The sequence below is a fragment of the Protopterus annectens genome, chromosome 11.part0 (genome assembly GCF_019279795.1).
Source record: "Protopterus annectens isolate FY-2018-M chromosome 11.part0, PAN1.0, whole genome shotgun sequence".
Taxonomy (NCBI): Eukaryota; Metazoa; Chordata; order Ceratodontiformes; family Protopteridae; genus Protopterus; species Protopterus annectens.
In genome coordinates, this window is record NC_056745.1 from 140,565,890 (window position 1) to 140,589,974 (window position 24,085).

The window sequence follows — 24,085 nt, forward strand, 5'->3', positions numbered from 1 at the left end:
ACGGATAGGTCGTTGATAGGTTCTGAACCTATCAGTGTAGAAGTTGTAGTGTGTGTCGACATTCATTCGGGTATGAAATTTACTCATTCTTTACTTGGGCTCTCTATAGAGTGTACTTTTTATGCTGACTGTACCTCTAGAAATATTTATTGTAGCTATTCTGTGTGCAGTGCATTTTATATAGGCAAGGTGAATCACTTTTTTAAAGAACGTACACTTGCAAGATCAGTAATGTACTATCATGGCATGTAAAAGCAGAGGGAATATATCATACCTTTAGTTTTTTTGTACTTTAGTTAGTGAAAGCATTAGGGGTGGAGATTTGAAAAAATATAACAGAGATGAAGGAATAGAAACGGATACTGAATTAGTGTGCAGATAGACCTCCCGTCATTAATGATTCTGTTTCTTTAAAAAAACAGCTTTGCATGCACAAACATTCCCCATTGGTGCTGAATTGGAATAGAAATAATTTGCTTCTGTGCTGTGATTTTATTTTAAGAGTTTTGCTACATTTTTAAGGTTTTGACAGTGTTTTGAGTATTTGTAATTGGTGAATAGAAAGATAATAATATATAGATTTATTTGGCCATTTACAAGGCATGTGTCTCTTACCTCTACAAGTGTGTAGCTCTGTTGCTTAGTTGCATATGCTTTAAATATCTAGTTAGCCTTTGCTGTATTCGGTCTGAAGAAGTGATTTGTAAATCATGAAAGCACTTACTTTTATCTCTTCTTTTGGAATAAAACTAGTGTCCTTTAGGCATGTTGACTGTGCATTGTTTGTATTTTATTTTACGATTTTATAATATAATCTGATTTTAGAATACATTATAATTTTTTTGTATTTTGTATTCTTCATTGGTATGGTTGTAAAAAGACTTTGTTAATTAGAGAATCGGTATCCCTTGCAACTGGAAATGGCTCCCCACAGACTGCATTTAGAAATCTGTTTCACTGAATATGTTTGAATGTGCACGGTCTCTTTAATACAGTTTGCTGCTGCACGTTCCAAATTTTGAGCAGCAGTGCATCGTAGTAATTGCATGTTAAAAACCTGTCTTTGTATTCATATGAGTTCACCGGGTTTAGTCACCATCCTTGTTAATATGCTAGTCTAGATTTTCATAGGCTTATAAATACTGCAGGATCTGTGTGCTCTGCAAGAACCACACACAGAGCATACAACATTTTCCCAATCAATTTTAACTGTTTTGTTTTGCCTGACACATTACGAAATTTAAGCAGACCTTTTACCTGGCTTCTTCCAGATACACAACATTTGAATAATGTAGTGTTTTCCGTAAACTGTAGTACCAAGTCCTTGACAGTTTTATGATGTGGTGGTGTGGGGGCGTGTGTGTTTAAGTAAAATTAAAGTGCCATGGATGCTGTGCTTTTGCTGGCAATTCTTCGATCAAGTGAACTTTTGATTAAATTAGTGCACTGGCACACTGTATACAACTGCACTATCATATGAACTTTCCCTCTCGGCAAATAATGATATGATTTATAAGAAAGAAAAGAAAAAAGCAGGTATTTTCATTCTTGCATAATTGAAAATAAAAAAGTGTTTATCTGTGTGTAACATGAAATTAATTTGCTGGTGAGCTGATACCTTTGAACAGTGTTTTGTTTTAAAGCTTTAGTAACACTAGGTAGATTAGTGCATCTGTATCTGTCTCCAGTTTAGTCTTATTCCTCACCTTGATATAGGGGTTTAATCCTGCTGTTTGGCCATACTTAGACTTAATTTAATATTTATATGTAGATGCTCATCATGGGGATAACTGCTGCAACAGTATTCAAACACATGGCAATAGCTGTAGGCGAGTGCTAGTCCCAAATGGCCAGATTTCCCAGGACTTTGTACATCCCCCAACAAGATTGTTTCATTCTCATGCTGCGACCATCAGTCTGATGATGGCTAGAAATGGTAGAACAGGCCATACTGTTTGCATTTCTTTTTGCCATGATCTAGATTTTTGGTTGTCTGTTTGCTATAAGAGAATCTGGAATTCTGCACTTATGGAGTGGTCAGTACCCTTTTTAGGGAAATGTTATTGTGGGTACTTTGCTGCTTCTCTTATTTGCCTTTGAGCTTTTGGCTTTGTTGTTTTTTGCCCCTGAGGTATGTGACTTCCCTGGAGGGAAAATTGCGAAAAAACTGTTCTTGTCGTAGGCAGATCCCGCTTATTTTAGAATGGCATAGCTAATATTATTAAGGTTTACTTGGAGCAGTAAAAGCTAATTTCCCTATGCAGGGGCTATCCAGCCATTTGATGTAGACTGGAATTTCCTATTAAAAAAAAGTAATCTTAAGGCTCTTTTTCTTCATGGACAAACCCCCATAAGCTACTTAAACCTGGACATGAGCAAGGTGTATGAGGCCTTGGGCATCTCACTAAATCCCATTTAGGCCTGTGGACTCTGGTTCTCTGATGATGACACTCTATAAGGTCCAGCTTCTAAAGCTCAACAGTTTCTTGATGCCCTTCCAGAGGCTTACAGTGATGTAGCACCTTGTCTGTCAGACCAAGTCCCAGTTCTTTCATTTTTTATACCATAGCCAGCAGAGGTTCTCTGTCACCATATACAGACCTACTAGTGGCTCAGGCCCAAAAGGATACAACGTCTGGCCATATTTACTATTATGACTGGACTGACTACCACCCCAAGCCTTGCAGAGTCTGTCTCCTTTGGACTGAAGCCTGGTCCATGGACTGCAGTGTTGCTTCTGTCTGCCCCAGCTATTTTTGACATTTTAAAAATGCATTCAACATTTAGTAAACGTACAAGGAGTGTTTTAAAACTTTGTACCACAAATCTATAAAGCCCCCCCCTTGCTATTTATAACATTTTTTATTTGTTCATTTATTCTCATCTATTTTCTATTGTTGTCAGCATAGTTCAGTTTATTTCATTTCCTTGTTTTCAGGGACTAAAATGTAAATGAGCCAAAAAAATAAAACCTGTCCCCAAATATTATTATATTAAGTATTTATACAGACTGAGAATAATTAGGGTACATTTTCAACGTATTTTTAAAATATTTAATCAGATACATCTTTCAGTGTTTATTCATTTGATGTTGTGTTCATTTTTTACCATTTCCCATCAGGATTTTTAAAAGTGGTTAACCTTTACTGGATTACTTTTTATAAAAAAAAAAAAAAGTTTGTCCTTAAATTAGTTCATTCAGTGATACTTTTATTTTGTTTTATTGGTTGCATCATGTGATGTGATATAATGGGATTTTATATAATTAGTGGAATGACTGTTTTTGGATGAGATCTGATGAAGTCCTAGGGTTGACCTAGCATAGGATGAAAGTGGTTAACTTTATCTAATAAAACTTCTGGTAGATGTTGGACACTGTTTGGTTTGCATTTTTTTTTCTCCTGGCATCTGAGCAAGAAAAAAGGAAATGCTCAGAATTCACAAGGAGAAAATGAATATCCACGATTGTAGCATATGACTGAAACTAAATGCCAAAAAAATGCATTAATGTATCTTTTGGAAAGTCCTCTACTTGGGGAGCTACCACATTGACAGTAAGCCCCCAAGAGTTTTGTATCTTGCACTTAGTGATATACTGAAAAAGTACTTGATGTTCTTGTCTGCTTTCATTGATATTACTATGTTTACTGTAGTATCAGTGATTAACTGTATTAAATTCTGCAGTGAAATGCTATAAACAATGTACAGTTTAGTTCCACAAAGTAATGCTCGAGGGTCCCGTTTGCTTTAATTTCAAAAATTTTCATTACTGACCTACTACTTTTCCTTCCACTTGACTGATTTACTATAATAAGGTTACAAAAATCTCAATGACTATATTACTGACCTCCTAGTAATTCTATGTGTATAACGGCCCGACATATTAAAACCTGTTACTTAATTATGCAGTGATATTTTATTGCATTTTAGATGAATCTGTTATATCTTTTTGTTGAGTAATCCCATACATATGGGAATGTGAGACTACCTGGGCTACTGTCCTGAAATTGCTTCCTCAGGAGCTGCAGAGATGCAAGAAAAAAAAAGTGTGTTACTGACTCTGAATGTGTGTGCATTGTGCCATAAAGGACTGCAGCGCTTTATATTTCTACTAGGTTTTGCTAATACAGTTTAAGACATGTCAACACCCCCTCCCCTTTTTCCTGCATTTTATCATGAACTTCATTGTGTAAAAATGCAAAGTTTTACCTTAATATATGCAGAGTGGGCCATAAGAAAATATTTATGTTAAAACTATGGCTCTAAAGCTGAGAAGGTGTCCATCTTCCAAAAAAAGTAATCTTCTGTTATGTGCAATAAGGAAATGCTGTGAAACTTAAAAATTGTTACAGGCAGTACTGAGTATTCCTGAGTTAATCCATTCAGAGGCATAAGGAGTAGGAGGTCTGCTTCACTGATCTATTGATGAAACTTTTTCTACCTTGGCAACCTCAGCAGAGTCTTGCAGGTGTTCTTTAGCTGCAGACACCTTTCACATGTACAGTCTAACTGCACGGAATTATTGCTGTTCAGCTTTCATTTTGTTTCTTTAACATTGCCAGTAGATACTGCAATGATGTCTTCATTGTTGTTTTTGTCATTAATTAGGTCCTAGAGCACCACAGTTTTCATTAATTTAAAGCTAATGAACACTGTGTTTACACTCCTCCTCTCCCATTTGATGGGTGTGGTGCCCGTTGTGTGTAGCAGTTCCACAACTTGAGAGGACAGTTCTGGAAATCACCGGTACATTACCAGTAGCAGTTCACATCTGTTAGAGAAAGTTGCTGCAGTGACCCTGTGTAGAGCAACATAAGGTAATACATGTTAAAATACAGTTATGACTAAAAATGTCACTAAACAAATCAAGCTCGTTAATCCAGCAGACGTAATAGCATCAGCTGTGTATAACAAATGTGGCAAATGGAAAGCTACTCAGCAAGCAGTTCATATATTTATGTGATATGCCAACACTGTGAATCTGTATCAATATGACACAGTTGTATAATTTTACTGCTTTGCTGATCCATTATGAATAGTGCATAATAAATAAATGCATACAAAATATAGATGCATGTACAGCCTCTGATGAAAACGGGCTCCTACCCAGTCAGTGTTTACTGGTAGTCAAATGTTAGTCAATAAATATAGACACAAGAAATACACACATTCTTGTGTGCACACACACACACACACACACACACACACACACACACACACACACACACACACACACTCCATAGAGGTACATACATTTTTATACATAACTATACGGTTCGATATGTACGTAGATGTTATTAATATACAACAAATGATTGCTTACCATAGAATTATGGTCTTCTGTCCTGCACCTCTGAAGTACAGATGGCTAGCTGTTTTTTCTTCCATTATTGCAGGTTATTGTACATGTGGATCCACTCCTCACGTGAGCAGGTAGTCCCCACAACTCCTATGTCTGTTTTTTTCCTGGTCCATCTTTGAGAGTCAATAGACATGGTTAGAATACTGCAGCATATACATGAGGAGTCTCGCCAGTAAATTAGAATGGTTGAGGCCATGGGTACAGTATCGTTGCACACAGCGCATGCATGTCACATTCCATGTGTACATTAGTACAGGCTTACCAGACATATATTGGGAATACAAGTACCCATGACCAGGGAACTGTCCACATGCATGATGGATGAGTACATACATGTATACATAACAAATATTTCAAGCACAGGCAATAATAGCCTTCTGTTCTGCTAGTGTTCCAAAACTAGAAGGTATGTACTTACCATAACGTTCCATGTTTGTAGTCCATCTCACCTATATTCTTGCTGGTTGGGTTGGAGGCGATCCTTACTAAAGCTCGAGAGCTTTCAGTGGCTCGAGACTAATCCCTATCCCATGATGCCCCAGGCCTCATCCCCAGATCTTGTTCATAAGCAAGCAAGAACCACCTTATCTTATTATACGTGTATATATATATATATATATATATATATATATATAAATATACATACATAAAGTTATATATATATGTATATATGTATATATACAAATCACTAAAACTCAGTCAAGGAAGAGTCTGAAAGTCATCATATCTCTGCAGGCAGATAAATTCGTCCACCAGTTCCTCCAGGAACAGAGGGGGGGAAGGAGGGTGGGACGTAAGAATATAGGCGAGATGGACTACAAACATGTAACGTTATGGTAAGTACATAACTTCTAGATGTTATGTAGTCCTATCTCGCCGTAATTCTTGCTGGTTGGGACAGAGTCCCTAGCACCTAAATCGTAGGGTGGCTCAGGAAAAAAGACTTTTCAGTACCGTGGATCCAAAGGAAGCCTTGTTCCGGGAGGCAAAGTCCACTTTGTAATGAGTGATAAAGGTGTGTGGTTTCACCCATGTAGCAGCTGAACAAATCGAATCTAAAGGGAACCTTGCTTGAAAGGCAAAAAAGCTGGGACTGACCTTGTGGAGTGACCTTTATCTTCCCTTGTATGTCATTCATTTGGTATGAAAGGAGGATACAGTCTGTAAGCCATTTAGACAAGGTCACCTTTGAAGCTGGTAATCCCATCTTCTTATCAGAAAAAGAGACAAAAAGTTGATCTGACTTTCTAATGTCTTTCGTTCTATGCAAGTATAAATGCAGCTGTCTGTGCACATCAAGCTGGTGTAGTTTATATTCTGCCTTGTTGGTGTAATTGGGAAAAAAGACTGGTAATTCCATGGATTGGTTTATGTTTTCCGAACAAACCTTTGGGAGGAAGGAGGGATTAGTTCTGAGAGATACCCTGTCATTATGAAATACAATGGAAGGCAGATGTACTGAAAGAGCCTGCAGCTCTGAAACTCTCCTGGCTGATGTAATGGCAACAAGGAAGAGGGTTTTCCATGATAAATATTTCAGATCACAAGCAGAAGCAGGTTTATAGGGAGATGTAGTCAGAGAATTTAAAACCAAATTTAGATCCCAGGATGTCATTGGTTCCTTAATTGGGGCCTAAGTAGAAAAGCACCTTTGAGAAAGGCCTTACATAATCTGTGGGACATAATGGGAACACCCATTTCACCTGCATGAAAATTGGAGATAGAAGCTAATTGTACCCTAAATAGTAGCTGCCACAGCACCTTCTTCAAAGAGATTTGAGAGAAGCTCAAAAATTGCTGGGATAGGGGGGCGGTAAGAGGTTCAATATTTCATTTAGCTGCCTAACATGAAAATCTCTTCCATTTGTTAGTGTATAATTTCCTAGTGGAAGGTTTATGGGAAGAAGCTAGGATATGACTTACTGCTGGCGTGAAAGAATAACACCTGGCTAGTCATGGAATTGGAGCAGCCAAGCTGTCAACTTGAGGGTGTGGCTGGATGGATGGAACTCTCCCAAAGAGTGGGTCAGAAGGTCCGGAATTGGATCCAGAATCCAAGGTTCCTCCAAGAGGTGGGTTTGAAGAAAAGGAAACCAAACCTGGCCTGCCGCCACCACCATGGCATCTACAAGGACTCCTTTTGTTAAAAAATTCCTTTTCTTTAGGGCTGTAATAAATTTGTTTGGCCTCCTCGGAACAGGCTCCACAGTGTCTGGCGAAGTCCATGCTTTGCTGGAAATGACATCTAACAATTTTTCATAAGGAGGAGTCACCCAAGTGGTGGAAGGGTGAGAGCCAAAAGCTTCCAGGTATACTGAATCATCCTCTGAAGGGTTGATGGGCTGCCAATCTGTTTCTGGATTTCCAGGATGTCTGCAAAGGAAACATCCTCAGATGGGGATCTTGGGGAGCCCTCAGATTCATCCAAATGAGTATCTGAAGTGACTGACTCAGGAGTCAATATGCTTCCTCTTCCAAAGCCTCTTCCGGGGAACAGCCTCCGAGGGATACTCAGGAGAAGTCCCGGAAGAAGGGGCACCACCCACAGTGGTCACCTGGGGCTTAGGAGGCGCACCTGCTGGGGAATAGGGAGTGGATCCAAGAGCGGTGCTTCTGAGGGGACGGCATCCTCTCTGCTACCTCGACAGCACTCCCACCCCGCTCCAGAGAAAACTTCCGCAATGAGGATGCTGGAGATCAGCTCCAAGGAGGAGGAGGCAGTTCTGAGGTAGGAGCAGAGCTTATCGCACCAAGAGGCTGACCAGAGAGCATTGGCTCCCAGATGTCTCTGCACCGGATGGAGCCGAAGACACCAGAGCTGAAGTCGGAACCGAAGAAGCCGGCAAGGGACTCTGGGCCAACGGTTCCACTACCATTGGATCCATACCCTTCAGCTCCAAAGACTCTAGGGTAATTAGAGGAGGAATAAAAGAAAGTGGAGTGGAGACAGGCGGCTGCGATGCCTTTGGGCCCGGAGATGAAAGCAGTTTAGCCATGGCCGGTGTGCATAGCAATCTTTTCACCACCGCTCTACATCATCATCTGAAAGACTCCTGGAGGAGATCTAATAGACCTCAATATGGGCGATCTCAAGACTGGTGACACCACCGTCTGATCCAAAGCTGGGGTGCGAGGAGTGGAAACCTCATTCGGCTCCTTTGACACTAATGGTGCCGAAGAGGTTGGTGATGCAGAGTTATCGGAACCGAGATCCCTCAGTTCTGAAAACTTTTTGCATGGTTCCGAATCTGGAGTAGAAGCTGGCCTCTTTCTAGATGACTTTGAGCCCTCATCCAAAGCTTGCTGAAATGGAAGAAGACCTTTGGCGATTAACTTAGTTTTACGCTCCTGCAAAACTCCGCTACTGAACCCGTGACAAATAATGTAAGGGTCTTGCAGATGTATGACACCAAGACAGTAAACACAATTGGTGTGCACATCTGTCACCGGCATCTTTCCAGCACACTTTACACATTTCTTGAACCCAGAAGGCTTATGCTCCTTGGGTTCTTTAAAAAAGTCCTTCAAACTCTCCTTAGGCATTATAGCCAAACAAACAATAAGAACTACTAAACTAATTTAAAACTTTTTTTTTTTTTTTAAATAGAATCCTCTAACTGAAACGGATTCTACCGAAGGTGAAAGGGCAAAACCCTCTAACTTAAACGGGTTCTGAACTGGGAGAGAAAACGGCCCTGAAACTTAAGGGGCCGAGAGAGGCCTCCAACTAAAATGACACTCTCTAAAAAGGGGCGGAAAGACTTAAAAGGGTTTCTAATGCAGACAACACGAATAGCTAGAAGTTAGAGGGATAGAGGGAAGAAAAAAAATAGTACAACTAGCTAGGAAAAATACTAAAAAAAATTGAAAAGTTATACTTATGAGCCAATGAGCCAACTGAAGAAACATCTCAAAGCTTGCGCGGCAATGGGGATGTAGCCTGGGGCATCATGGGATAGGGATTAGCCTCGAGCCACTGAAAGCTCTCAAGCTTTAGTATTCGGCTGAGTTGGAGCTGAGGATCGGCTCCGAACCCAACCAGCAAGAATTACGGTGCAATAGGACTACATAACATCAGTTATTACCATAAGTGTCTAGGTTGTTCTTAAAAATATCTAAACTAGTACTTGCTGTAATGTAATTTAATAGTCTGTTCCGTACATAAGCTACTTTCTCAGAGAATCATTTAGTGCACCTCTCGTTCATATAATCTTCTACACAGGTTATCAGATGATTATCTACTACTTTTTGATAACCGCAAACACTTCCAGAGATTGTCTCTAAATGCCCTACATACCTCAATAAGGTCTCCTTTTAAATGTCTATATGAGACACTGTAGAAGTTCAGATCTTTCGTAATAACTTAAAATGTGCAGGTCCATGGATATCCTTGGTATAATTTCACTGTGCACTATCCAATTTACTCATGGTATTTCTTAGTAAGGTTTCCATACTCGAGTCTTGGTCTAATGTAGCTAACAATGATTTCATCATTTCTGGTTTCCAAGACTTTATAAATCTTTTTTATGCAACCTCTAGCTCTAGAACTGTCATTAACCAGTTGGTTGATATGATTACAAAAAAACTCAAAACTGGATCTACCCATATTCCCAGGCCCTTAAATGAATCTACAGTTCAAATCACTGTGTGCTGTATTAAATATACACCTTTCAATCTATGTCTTCCAAGTCTCATATATTTAGTTGTTTATGAATTTATCTGCATATTATTTTGCAGTGCCCCAGTAGTTAATTTAGTCAAGTTTTTCTGGAGCATGCATTGTCTGTATTACATGTAATCTGTTTACCCAAATGCATACAGACTGTAGAACACCTCAGATGAAAAAAGATAGATCTGAAAGATGCAACCTAAACATGTATGAGCCTAGGACAGAACTCTGTGGGGCATCATGACTCTAACCTAGAATTTCACCTGTCCAATTGCTGTGTTTTATACTTTCCGTGTCCTATTATAAGCCATGCAGCTATCCATGTTATTATGATTCCACCAATACCTAGTTCTAATTTATTGATCAATGTTTTGTGTATGACCCTATTGAATGATGAAGTTAAATCTATATAAATTATATCACAGTATAGTCTTTTATTTATAGTTGTTATATTGTTATAGAACATTATTACGAGTGGTTATAAATCTATTTTTAACATATGTATGCTGATATATTGGTTCAAGTCCGAACCTTTCCAATTCCGGCAATATGTAACCTTCTGCATTACTTTGGAAAAATAAACTTATAGGTTAGTATGACTCTGGGTTTGCCCTGTTCCCCTTTCCCTTTTAAGATAAGATGGAGACACACACTTTTTAAACCTAAGTGACCCAATGAATAAGAGATGGAGTGGTACTGTAAGTTCATCCTGAAGTGTTCTTGGATCATTATTACTAATTCAGTGTCCTCCCTGTGCTTTGTTTGGGTCCAGTTTGTAGAGTTCTTTTGTAGAGTTCTTTATGAATATAATCTAATTTAATTTCACTGTCTGAAGACACCTGGATGTTACCAGGGCAGTGCATCACCCCTCTTGCGGAGCCAAACTGCTTTGCATAACATTTTGTAAGCTTATCTGTAATCTGATGTGTTTGAGGATAAACTTTAGAATCTACACACTTTTATCAGTGTGTATGTCTTTACTCCTGCCACATCTTGTCTATTTATAAAATAGTTTCTTATTATGCTCAGTATCTCTGATGTCAGTTTCTTTAGATTTTTCTTGATCTTGTCTCACACTTGCCTATCCAGCTTGTTTTTCATTTTTAAAGCTCAATTTCAACTTTTCAACTCTCTTCCATTTTTTGTCTCACACCTTAATCAAATATGTTATTCTTATGGAAATGCATCATCCTGACATTTTGTGCCTAGATCCTTATGTTAAAACTTTTTTTTTATTTTTTTTTATTATTTTTGTTTTTGCATTCAGGCAAATTTTATCTTTCAAAACTTATTTCTACTGCAGTTTTTCCACTGAATGCTTCACTCTTAATTTTACATAACGACTGTTTTGTTTCCATATAATAATAATAATATTCCATGCATTGGTTTAGATTTCAGTTTGACAGAATTATCTAACAGCAGTTTAACTTTTATTATCCCATGATCACCACAAATCAACGATGGTCATAACTTGACATAAAGTAACTGTCATTTCCTTAGGAACAGTGTCTAGTACTTTCTGTTTCCTGGTTGGCTTTTTTACAATCTGAAACAATTGTTCTTTAATATGCATTGTAAATTTCCATATTAATGTTGTTGAATCAATATAATTCCAGCCTGTATCTAGTAAATTTATGTCCCCAGCCACTATTATTTTTCCCTCCTGTGTTTAATTTAATGCAAGAAATGTATGAATTCCTGTGGGTCATCCGCTCTTGACTTAGGTGGTGTGTACACTCCAGCAACTGTTGCATGTTCCAGGGTTTCCTTTGTCACAGTTGCACAGTTTACGTAATTGGTCTTATCACTGAACGTGTGATAATCACAGGTTTCATAATGGTTTTTAGTCCCGGTCATATCACCTCCACCTGATATTTTTGTTAGAATGTCTGTTATAGTAAAAACATTTATACCCTGATAGATCTGGTTTCCAATCATTGTTTTTAACTATGTTTCACAAACAATAACATCAGTCATGTGCAAATTTAGCAAATTTTCAATTAAAAAAAGACTTTATTACTAATGCTCTTAGCATTAACAACCATCAGAGATGAATCAAGTGTAATGTTGCTGTAACCTGTTAAATTTCTGACCTGCCAAAAATTCTGTCTTCTGTTAGTCAAATATTGCAATCTTCCCTTGTCTTGACAACTGCATGCCATCATGTGTGCCTGAAATTAGGCTTGGATGCTCTATACATGCTCATTTTGGGCCTTTTTTTCACATGGTATTTATCTAAAAAAATCTTTTCATACACTCTGACCTGACTGTCCTTTGTATAAATGTGATTTGTGAAATGTTCATCTGAACGCCTGACCAGGCTGCATATACCATATGTATCGCAAGGACATGCTGTGGGCATTTAAGAGGATTCCTCAAAGTAGGAGGCGGCCAGGCCTCTTCAGACTTACAACCCGTGGCAGATGTAGGTCCTGAAGCACAGCAAGGTCAGTATAAAGGTATTTCCTGCATAGATCATGCCATCGGTGCAACTCTGCATCGAGCTCACATTGCTGTTGAGCTACGGAGCATCACACACACTATCCTTAGGGAACATTTTATATGACAGCTTCCAAATCTAATTTACAATTTTTAAGATTTAATCCATAAGAGGAAAACAGTATTCACCCAACAGTCCATTAACGCACACTGCTACTGTGGCACTTATTCTTGAATCTTTAAAACGCAAAGTAGCAAATGCCCAAGGGGGGGGAACAGTACTTTTCTTTTTTAAAATAACACTTAAGACGTGGGCACAAGAAAAAAACTTCTTCTTATGCAGGTAGTTTGTACTCCTTAACAGTCAGCATACTCTGTTCTGGACATTGCAGGTAGAAGTAACAGTGTTCCTGTAAATGTGTCACAAGACCCGCTTTTCCACACTCTGTCCTTGCCAGTATAGCTAATACTTGTGCCACTTATGCCTCAGTGCTGTATAGATAACGACTGATGGTATTATGTAAAACATTTCTGTTGAAAAATCAGAAATGTCTGATCTACAGTGTTAGCTGACCACACAGAAGGGCATCCCAGAGTCATCCAGGTAATGACTCGATGACTATCTGTGTTTGGGACAAGGCTGTGTAGAAGCACTTCTCAGTAGCTCCCTGGAGGTTACTGATTTCATTAGCCAGGCTTTGAATGAGTAGCCTGTGTCACCTGGAAAACAAAACTGGGAGGGGACGCATTACTTCTCTTAACAAATTTTAAATAAATCAAGCACTGACAACAAATGGCCAGTTTCAGTCTCAGGCTAGGAAAGCATTAAAATCTGACAATTACAGGGATACAGCTCAAGAAGTAAAGTATGCATAGTTGTACAATTGAGAATGTACATGAATTGTATACAGTCATAGAGATAAACATGCACACATTCAGTCGTAGAGATGGGTGAGCATGTTTATTGTTACATACAGTTTTATACAAATTACTGTATCTTTTGACATGCGGTTATATAGATGGCTGACACTGCGTACAGTGCAGACCTGGAGTTTGAAGTACTTTAACACTGCATTAATATGGCAAAATTTCAAGTACAGAGTGGTTAAAGCCGAAGCAATAGGGAAACTGTCAGTAAGTGGGAGTTTATGGCTTGATTAGGTTACGTGATTGGAGATACTGCACCAGCATTTTACCATTTTCAAGAGGTGCATTTTTAGCTGAGAATGGAATTTTGGGTAAAAGGACATGCCTTTAAATGAGGATGGTGTAGAGTCCCAGTTACAGCTGTGAAGCAGTGTGTGTGGTGTTGATGACTCAGTACTGTTGTACAGGTACTGAAATTCCTGTGCTTAGGAATGTTCAGATGCTTAGTACTTGCCAACTAGGTGATGATGAGGAATCCTACCATGCTGGTGGAAGTGGCAGATTGAGCTTGTGAACCAGATGAGATAATTATGAGCACACCTGGGTCAACACATTGGTGATGCACCCCCTTGAATCACACACTACCTGGCAGTTGATGGAACAGTAGTCCTTCCTGTACTAATATTGCTTCCCTCGTGGTCCAGATGGGCCCTAATGGCAGCATGGGTGCAGTCTGACACACCAAGCACCTCGGGAAAGAACGCCATCCCATACGAGATGTGCATGCATGGTACTGGACTGGTCCGGATGGGTGACACTGGGAAATGGATGCAATGATCCACATGTAAAAAAAAAGTATGTGTCGTGGCAGAAGCCTGTGAAACAGCCAACATATGCCAGATTTCTCTGGAAGATCCCCATGACAAGTATAGTGAAGCTTACATATATCTTGGTATCCACAGATAATGGATAAAACCTATACTATGTCCTTGTCCACTCTAAATCTATCCAAGATTTTTTGATCAGCAAAGTTTAGGTGGGTCAACTTTTGCCTGTATTGCCACCTTCTTGGCCAGTGAATTTCATTAGGGGCTTCTGATTTTGGTGTGGCCAAGATGAGCACCTCCTAATGGGAACTAGATACTTGCTTTTGCTGCAAGATTGACTGTGTGGATTGCAAACTTGACAAAAGGCACAACTTAGCTTTTTATATCCCTTATGCAGACTCTGGAAATGTGAATAAAAAGAGTGACTGACTCGTACAAAGGTGGTAACAGCTAATTTCCACAAGTCAGGTGTTCTTTGCATATTCTTCATTTGCATGCTGCTTTCTCAGGCTGGTTCAGACTATTGCGCTTAAGTGCATCTGGTATCTGAGGTACACCTTAGCTATGCTTGGGCACAGACAACACAACTTCCTGCTGAGCCTAAGTGCAACAGCTATGGATACCACCCTAAATAGCAGGATGACATCAAATATTAACAGAAAAACTAGTACAAAAAAACAAGAATACATACAGTGTATGATTTACAAGGCAAAATTCCTATTCTGCAAGCTATATACGCAACTATAAATAACCTAGAATATTTTTGTATGCATCTTTATATGTAGCCCATCACCACTGAAAGTGGTAGGTAAGTGCAAGAACACTGAATTAAGAAATTATTAAAAGCCTAAAGTAAAGTATCCATTTTAAGGCTGCATCATTAGCAACTGTCAAATTGTTGATTTTAAGAAGTTTGCATGAAAAACTGACGGAAGGTAGCACAAAAATTCCATTCCTTTTGTGAAGAAGTACAAGGACTTCATGAACTTTGTGGAATTCTTTCTTACCTGCACTTGATTTTCTTAAAAGCCAAATGGATCTGGTTGATTCAGTTTTGGACAAACATGTAGCCATTTTTGTTGAACTTGTATACTTTCTCACAGGCATTTGCTTTGATGTAAAAATACAATTGTTTTTATTTATTAATTAATTTATATATTGCACCTTTTGATGTAGCTTATTATTTAGGTCCACATTCATGTTGTGTAGGAGTTTAACTAGCTCCAAACCTGAATATCATTGGACTAATTTGGTGACCTACATAAATACGCATAAACATATACGTGTGTTGGATTCCAGGTACCAGGAATCCAATAATTTCCTTGACAGTGTCCATTGTGTAACAGCACGCTCACCTTTGGAACAGAAGGCTGTGGGTTCTATTCCCACACTAGGTAGACTGATTGATTGCTGGCAGTGCAGTGCAGCATAAGGGGGTGCCGCACTCCTGAATGTGTCATCCTTCCAATGAGGTGTTAAACTGATCCCCCATCTCCTTCAGTTGGTGGTAGATCAGGAGGATGTAAAAGATCCCATGGCACCTATTGAAAAGAGTAGGGGAAGATCCCCAATGCCTGGGCCAAATTTCCCCTAAAAAGAGACTACTAACCTAGTCAACAACAGATGACTAAATAAATTAAAAAATATTGTGTTATAATTAATAAGAATGTGATCATTATTTATAGTCTGTGCTTGCCCTACTTACTATTACAGATGAGTTAACGAGAGACTATACTTATGGGGAGTTGGATCCATTAATCAGGAAGTGCATGCTGTTACCGTGGAGTTATACCGACCTGAGAGACATCAACTATCATGTAACGGAACCTCCAGATGACTACTATAAGGTAAGGCAGAAGGCTGGGATGGGTTAATATTAAGATGTAGAAGTCCACTTTGCATTTAATAAATCGGCTGATAAAGGAATAGGGTGCAGTACTGGGAAAATCCATTCTTCTGCTGTTAGGAATTTTGCTGTTATGCTTGGTTTATCCGTTAATAGTGCTTGTAGAAAAAGTCCTGAATGAAAGGAAAATGGGCAAAACTTTGAATTGTACGTGGATACTGACAAAACGAAGCATTTTGTTTAGTCTGTACTACAAGTTGCCACTGCCTTCACCCCTCTTCCTTATGATCCATGTTTTTTTTTTGTTTTTTTTTAAGCTCTCTGTTTTTTCTTTTTTTACCGCATCCTTTTGGAGGTTGTTCCAGGTTTTGTGAAATACTATTTCTAATTTGTTTTACATTGAAGTGTGACAAATGTGCCCTTGCTACCTCAGCCATTCGTCTTTTTTCCTAAGCGAGGGAAGTTTAAAGGAATGCAATAGGTTGTGTGAGTGTGTGAGTAGTCATTGGGATCATGAATGAAAGATGAGAATATAGTGTAAGAGCACTTGCAGTTGCATTCAAAACCTGTAATTAAGAAACTGAGGAAGTGCAGAGCAGAATATTGTGAAAATAAAACTGATGTTCAGATGCAACAGGCCTGAACAAACGTAAGGAAAAGAGGAGGTAAGAAAGACTCTGGGTTTCTGATGGTAGACTGAACACAAAAGTAAGGGAGAATGGAAGTAGAAGGAACCATCCACACAAAAAGGCTAAATTAAGGAAAACCTGAGACAGTAAGTCTCATTGGGGGAGGGGGCTGCAGTGAAGCTATGTATTTTGAAGGCAGGAAGTGCCATTAGAGAACACATGCTGAATAGTATGGAGACAGAAGATATCAGGTGGGAGGATATAGGATGGGTATAATGTGTACAGCGTAAGAAAGGTCTAGTTTCTAAGAAAATGTTGAAAGCTGTAGTTGTCAAATTTACATATACTTCATTTATCAGATGATGAGTCATAACATTCGGAACAGTTGTAGTAAACTTTGTATAAATCCTGAATTTAGTATTCTCTCAAGCATACCATGTACATTTCAATTCAATTCCAGGAGCCCTGAGTTTAATACCTTGGTTTCTCCAGATTCAACAGATATTTATTTATTGACATTTGTTAACCGGGTTAGTCCAGCTGGGCTTGTGGCCCATTTTCAGTGGCGACCCAAGGAGAAAAGCTCCAATAATACAAATATTTAAATACAGAAAACTGATAACAAATACATTGACATGCGTTCTTCAAAAAAATGAAATTATACAATAATATTTAAAAAAACAAAGTAAAAAAATTTACATGAGACAAAATAAAATGTAAACATCTGTACTTATGTCTGTCCTAAATGATCACAGTAGTGATAGGTTCATAGGTAGGTACTAGGCTATCTGCCCAAGGGCATTTATAAGCCTAGCCAGAGTGTCTTGGCTTTCGCCGCCCCATTGATTAATTAACTGAGCCTCTGTCAAGACGAATCAATGAAGTGATCCCAGGGGTGTATTTTCTGTTACCCATCCACTCGTCAAGGTTTCTCTTGAAGAGTGTTAGTGAGGGGCTCTGCCTAATGTAGTTAGCAATTTTGTTCCAAAGCATGGGGAGTCTCTGTGACAGGAATCTATCCCTCCAGCATGTTCTATTTATTGTTGTGGCGAGGTTTAGCTCACTAGAGTGAGTGGCTCACAGTGACTTGGATTTCTTTAGGTGGAGCATGTCCATCAATTATGAGTTGGACATGGCTTTGTAAGTCAGGCAGAGATCACCTCTGAGTAAGCGATATGCACTGAGTACAGCCGGAGTTTTTCCAGTTGGGCTGCATAGGACATATGTTTGAGGCCAGTAATCCTCTTGGTGAGGTACTTTTGTGGTCTTTCCAGCTGTTGGAAGTGTCTTGTGAGGTACCTCCCAAATGGGGCATTGTACTCTATGATGGGTCTGATGAGTGACTGGTAGAGGGGCACTATAACCTCTTTATTTCTAGATGCGAACTATTTAGTAATTAGAAGGGCTACATAGAAGGATTTACTAACAACTTTGGTAATATGATTGTCAAAGGAGAGATTACTATCTACCTGGGTCCCCAGATCTCTTATTACCTCTTTTGTATTAAGGGCGCTGCCACCTATGTGGTAATTCATGGCTGTTTTGTTTTTCCCAAATGGGATGATTATGCATTTTTTGGCATTTAGCTTGAGACCATGACTTTGACACCAGGTGTCCATCTCAGTAAGGCCCTTTTGGAGAATGTCCATGTCAGCCAGAGAGGCAATTATGGCTCTCTGTTTCCAGTCATCGGCGAACTTGGTTAGCCATAGTCCTCCTGTGTTTGCCTGTACTTCTGAGAAGTATATGCCGAACAGTAGGGGTTGCAGGACCGAGCTTTGTGGGACACCTCTTGTGACTGGTTTAGAGTCAGACCTGGTGCCCGCTATTCTTACTGTGTGAGTTCTGTCTGTGAGCCAGTTGGCAACCTATCTCATGACGTAGGGGTTTATCTTCAGGCTGGTGAGTTTTTCTATAATTCCCAAGTGGAGAATGGTGTCAAAAGCCTTGGCGAGGTCAAGGCAGGCTGTGTGAACCACCTTCCCCTCATCTATGGCCTTGGTGACTGTCTCGAAGAAGTCAACCAGATTTAGTAGGCAGAACTGGGTCGGATCAAGTGTTTGGTGGTTCCCAATGTCTTTGTTAATGAGTTCCATGATGATGTGCTCCATAGCCTTGCAGACCAGGCTAGTCAGGCTTATGGGGCGATAGTTACCAGGGTCAGTTGTGGCCCCTCCTTTGTAGAGCGGAATAACTGTTGCTGTGCGCCATTCTATGGGCATGTAGCCTGTTGATAGGCTGAGGTCGAACAGTGTGTTTAGGTGGGGGGTTAGTTCATTCTGTAGTTCGTGCAAGATTCAGACTGGGACACCATCTGGCCCCATTGACGCTGTGCTTTTGGCTTTTGAAAGGCTGTTTTCACCTGTGCGTCTGTGATTTCCGAGACGCTACACTTTTCCAGTATTGTTGTGGGCCCTTTTGGGGCTGAGAAGGGGGTGAAGTTTGCACTGAATCTGTCTGCCAGGATGTTGGCAATATCAGTAGGTTCAGTATATTTTGTGCTATTTTGCACTAGCTCAGAGTATATCTGCAAGTTGCCACTTAGGATCCTTGACATAGCTAAAGAAGGCTTTGTGGTTATTTTTCAAATCCTTGGCTATTTTTCTTTCAAAGTTAGCCTTGGATGATGTTATGAGGGACCTTAGTGTCTTACTGATACTGATCAGGGATGTCTTTCCTTCTTGGGATTTGCTTTTTTTCTGAACTAGTATCCTCCTCCTATTGTATGGCCTGTTTATGGCAGGGGTCCACCAGACTGGTTTCCTTCTCTTAGGGGAGTGAGTCTTGGTTTTGCTAGGGATGGCACTATCCATGCATCCTTGTAGGTGCTCATAGAGTGCATTTGTAAAGGTTCCTGCATCTTGGACACTGTTATCCTTTAGCGTGGGGGCTGTGAAACTTACCACCTCTGTCTTAAGTAAGGTGAAGTTTGCTATAGAAATGTTTTTCACTGTGGTTTCCTTGGTTGGGGGTGGTGGTGGTGTGGTGTGGACATCCAGAGTGATTAGTTTATGGTCTGATCTAACCAGTGATGGGGTGACCTCCGGTGCGGAATACCTGTCGCCCATGTTGGTGATGACCAGGTCCAATATGTTTTCAACTTTGGTAGGGGAGTTTACCAGCTGATCCAGGGCATTTGAGTTGATAAATTCCAGGAAGCGCTGGACCTGGGAGTTTGTACTTGAGTAGTTTTCCCAGTTATCGGTAGGGTAATTGAAATCGCCCAATATCAGGGTGTTTGGTAGGACCTTTATGTTTTCTAGTGTCTCCAGAAAGGCGGAGTGGTGGTCCTGGGTCATGGAGGGTGATCTGTAGCAGGCCACAATTTGCATTTCAGATTTGCCCGATGTTAGTTGCATATGGATGATCTCAGAGGTATCATGCTGCGCCACTAACCTTGGAGGTGTGTAGGTATCCTTGATGAATATGGATACACCCTCTCCTTTTGTGTTTCGGTCCATGTTCTGTGGCCAAAATATGTGGTATGAGTTGTAGCCTGGTAGTGCTGGGGTGCTCTGTGAAGCCTTGAACCAGGTTTCAGTTACTGCACAGATGTCGATGTTCTTCATACTGAGGAGTGCTTTGAGCACGTGCATTTTTGAGATTTTAAACTCCTGACGTTGACTAGCATAACCCTCATTTTTCTATTTGTGCTGTTTACGGAGGTGGCTTTGACTTTTGAGCCTTGCCTAAAAAAGGCACTATGGGGGCAGCAAGAGTTTTGCCAGTATTCGAAAGCCTAGGGGTGACAGGTGCAAGTCGCCTCTTGCAAAGCAGCGAGGCTTGTCGAGCATGTCGTCCCAGGCTGACAGACACTGGATCCCCTTTGAATGACACCAGAAGCTTAGCCAATATCATTTTTTCTTTATACTGTGGTATCATTCTTGTGAGGGCAGGATGCTACTCAGGGTCAGGGTCATACCCACCTGGCTACATGATCAGAGAGCTCTTCCATGTCTCTTCATGTAGTCCAGGGAGGTACGTCTCAGGTCATTCACACCAACATGAACAATGACAGAGTCATAAAAACCCTAAACAATTTTGGAAATCAGTCAATTCCCTTCTTCATCCCGGATCTCAATGCAACCCCTACCCCAACCCTAATCTATCCGACAGTGAACTCAGCTCCCACTTCAATACCTTCTTCACTGAATCCATAGCTAAACTAACCATAACGTTTCCTAATAACAACCCACCTAACTTCCTTTCCTCTCCACCCAGCAACCCAAACAATAATCCCCTCAATTTCCATCTCAAACCTGTATCCACATCTTTTATAAAAAAGCTTCTCTCCAAGCTAAAGCCAGGTTCTAACACCCCTGACAACATTCCCCCTTCCTTCCTCAAACATGCAGCTGAAGGTATCGCCCTTCCAATTAGTATTCTGATTAATAGATCCTTAACGGAGTCATACGTACCCAAACTTTGGCGTTCAGCCTACATCCTACCTCTTCACAAATACACCTCTATTTCTAACTTCTGCCCTATCGCCCTACTCTCTCCAATATCTAAAATTCTAGAAAAATGCATCCACCACCAATTCTTACCCTATCTCATTCAAAATCACCTCCTTACACCCACACAGCATGGCTTCCGTCCCGGCCACAGCACCATAACTGCACTACTATCCTTCTTAGAAACTATCACTCAAGCTCGAGACTCTGGACTCATTGTATCCACAGTACTGCTAGACCTGTCAAAAGCTTTTGACACCATCTCCGACACACACCTTCTTCATCATCTGGCTAATCTCAAACTCTCTCCAAACACTCTTTCCTGGTTCTCCAGTTACCTATCTGACAGATCTCAAGCAGTCAAATGGAAGAACTCATTCTCTTCCTTTTTGCCTACATCTACTGGTGTTCCTCAGGGATCCATCCTTGGACCCATGCTTTTCAACATCTTCATAAACAACCTTCACACCTTCATCCCTGACACCACAGTCATCCAATATGCAGATGACTGTACCTTGGTCTGCTTTGCCCCAAACCTTCCTGAACTCCAGACCAAAACCCAATTAGCCTTTACCACCACAGAGAACTGGATGCACCAAAACCACCTTTCTCTTGACTCCAAATAAATCCAAAATACTAATTTTTCTCCCCTCCAAAGTTTCCTCTGTGGACAAAAACACTTTCAATGTTCTCAGCCAAACTAACACTGCCATTGAAGTGGTCCCCTCTGCAAAACTCCTTGGCATCACCATAGACGAACACCTCAAATTTGATCTTCACATGCAACATAACATAAAGAAAACCCACCAAAAGCTAGGTATGCTATATAGGAACAATCACTTCCTTTCAAACTCCACTAGGCATACCCTGGCAACATCCTTCCTCCTACCTTCCCTTCTATATGGAGCCCCTCTCCTCTGCTACCAACACCTCTAAGCTCAAAGCTTGCTATAATAAGATCTCTAAATTTGCCACCAAATCCAAAACATCGTCACCACTGCCACAGCCTTCATTCTCTGAACTGGCTAGAACTCCCTAATCACCTAGACTATCTACAACTAACCACCGCTCACAAACTCTCCCCTAATAAATGCCCAGCCTTAAAGGACATCCTTCCTCCATACATCCCTAACAGATCACTGAGATCCGAAAACCAAAACCTAATCTCTATTAGTAAACCGAAACGACCAGCTGGCCAGCTTTTACTCTCCTCCTCACTAGGTAAAAAATGGAACTCTCTGCCTACTTCACTTAGGACTATACCCAACACTGAATCCTTCAAAACTCAACTTTTTCTTCACCTATCCTCCAAATGGAAATGCTCCTGCTTTCACCCCACTTAAATTCCATAGCGACCCCTAACTAAGCACTCCTACTCCACTATACTCTCATACCTATTCTAATTTCTAAAAATAACTACAACTAACAGACTTAAGTGACTGTAAGCATATAAATATTGATTCAAAAAAAAAAAAAAAAAATCTGCCATCAAGTTCTCTGCAACACTCAAATGTATTAACCCTACTTGTTTTTACAAACTATATTGTATGTATTTTTACTTTGTAATCTTTATTTGCATTCTGTAACCTATATTGTATTGTACTGTTCTTGGAGCTTTTATTCTGTAACCTATATTGTATTATACTGTTCTTGGAGCTTTTCTCCCCGGGCCTCCACTGAAAATGGGCACTTCTTGGCCCAGTGGACTTCCCCGGTAATCAAACTGAAATAAATAAATAAACAAATATTTGTACTTGTTCTGGAGTGACCTGAGTGCTTGTGTTATGTGGCGGATTCTGGCTCCCGACAGGCAGCTAACAGTAACCTTCTCCTTGTCCAGCCTAGTGAGTGGGATGTCAGTGTGCCTGACTATAGAGTCACCTATTACTAGTGTGTTAGGTATGTTATTTTGCCTTAAGGGCTGTGATTGTGCGGCACACTGATTTTGTGTTTTGTGTTGTCTGGTTTGTGACGGGAGGTGCAAGTTTTTTGGGTGTCTGCTTTGGAGGTCTCTGATGGTTTTGCAGGTTTTTATTTAGCCTCTGAGTATGATTTCATGTATTTGTGTATTTTTTGCCAGTGCTGGTTTAGTATGTCTATGTGAGGCTGGAGGTGTGTGCAAGTGTTAACCTTCTCCTCATGACTGCCTGTTCCAGACTTGGGTGGAGAGAGCTTAGCCTCCAGTTTAGCTATATAATTGCATCTCAAGCATATGTTAATGTTTTGTGGTAGGAGGAGAGGGTTGTCTGTGTACGTGAGGCAGTTGTAACATTGCCTCAAGATACCCAGGTTCACCAGCTGGACTGGAGAGTATACCGGAAATTGCCCTTTGGTCATGCCTGAGTAGTAGGGTGAGCTGCTTAGTCACTTGGTTGGTGAGGGGTGAATAATGAGCCTTGCCCTGCTGGGCAATCAAGTGTCGGGGTATATTAGTGCTTGCTATTAGGTCTGAGCAAGTGCTGGACTGTAGGATGCATTTTAAGTGCTTAGGTTGAGAGTTAGACTACTTTCAAGGGAAAACCTGAAGAGGAGACTTGGTGGAGCCGGGAATAATTTAGCCCTAGCTAACCGGCGCTGCCCGGATGTGGAAAACCATGTGAACGCAGTTTTTACAGCAGGGAAATGAAAGAGAAATTAGCCCAAAATGGCCTATAAACTACTAACCTCTGGGCTGGAACCACTCCTCCAGGGACATATGGCTGCTCAAAGCTCCCTCTCTCACAGGTGAACAGAGAAACCTCCTTCTATCCAAGTAAGGTATGGGAAACTCAGAAACTTGTAACACAGCCCTGAATTCAGCACTAGGCTGAAAACTGGACTATATTAGCTTAGAAAGGTGGGAAACAAGGAAATTTTTTTTTAAAAGATAAGGCAAAAACAGTAAAAAATACACTTAAAACCGATTTAGATGACTACAAGTAATCAGAAAAGGCTTTTAAATAAATTACCGAATTAACCAGTACAAAAATCTCAAAACTGAGCCCTGTTCCTG

The 24,085-nt window shown here is 40.3% G+C and overlaps 1 protein-coding gene across 1 annotated transcript in view; it reads left to right on the forward strand.

The window, feature by feature from the left end:
- Positions 1 to 24,085, forward strand: part of TTLL12 (tubulin tyrosine ligase like 12) — a 636,007-nt gene that overhangs the window by 59,577 nt on the left and 552,345 nt on the right. The window contains exon 4 of the mRNA XM_044087179.1: positions 15,878 to 16,011. Within this exon, the coding sequence (XP_043943114.1) occupies positions 15,878 to 16,011 (134 nt within the window). The remainder of the gene's footprint in view (positions 1 to 15,877; positions 16,012 to 24,085) is intronic.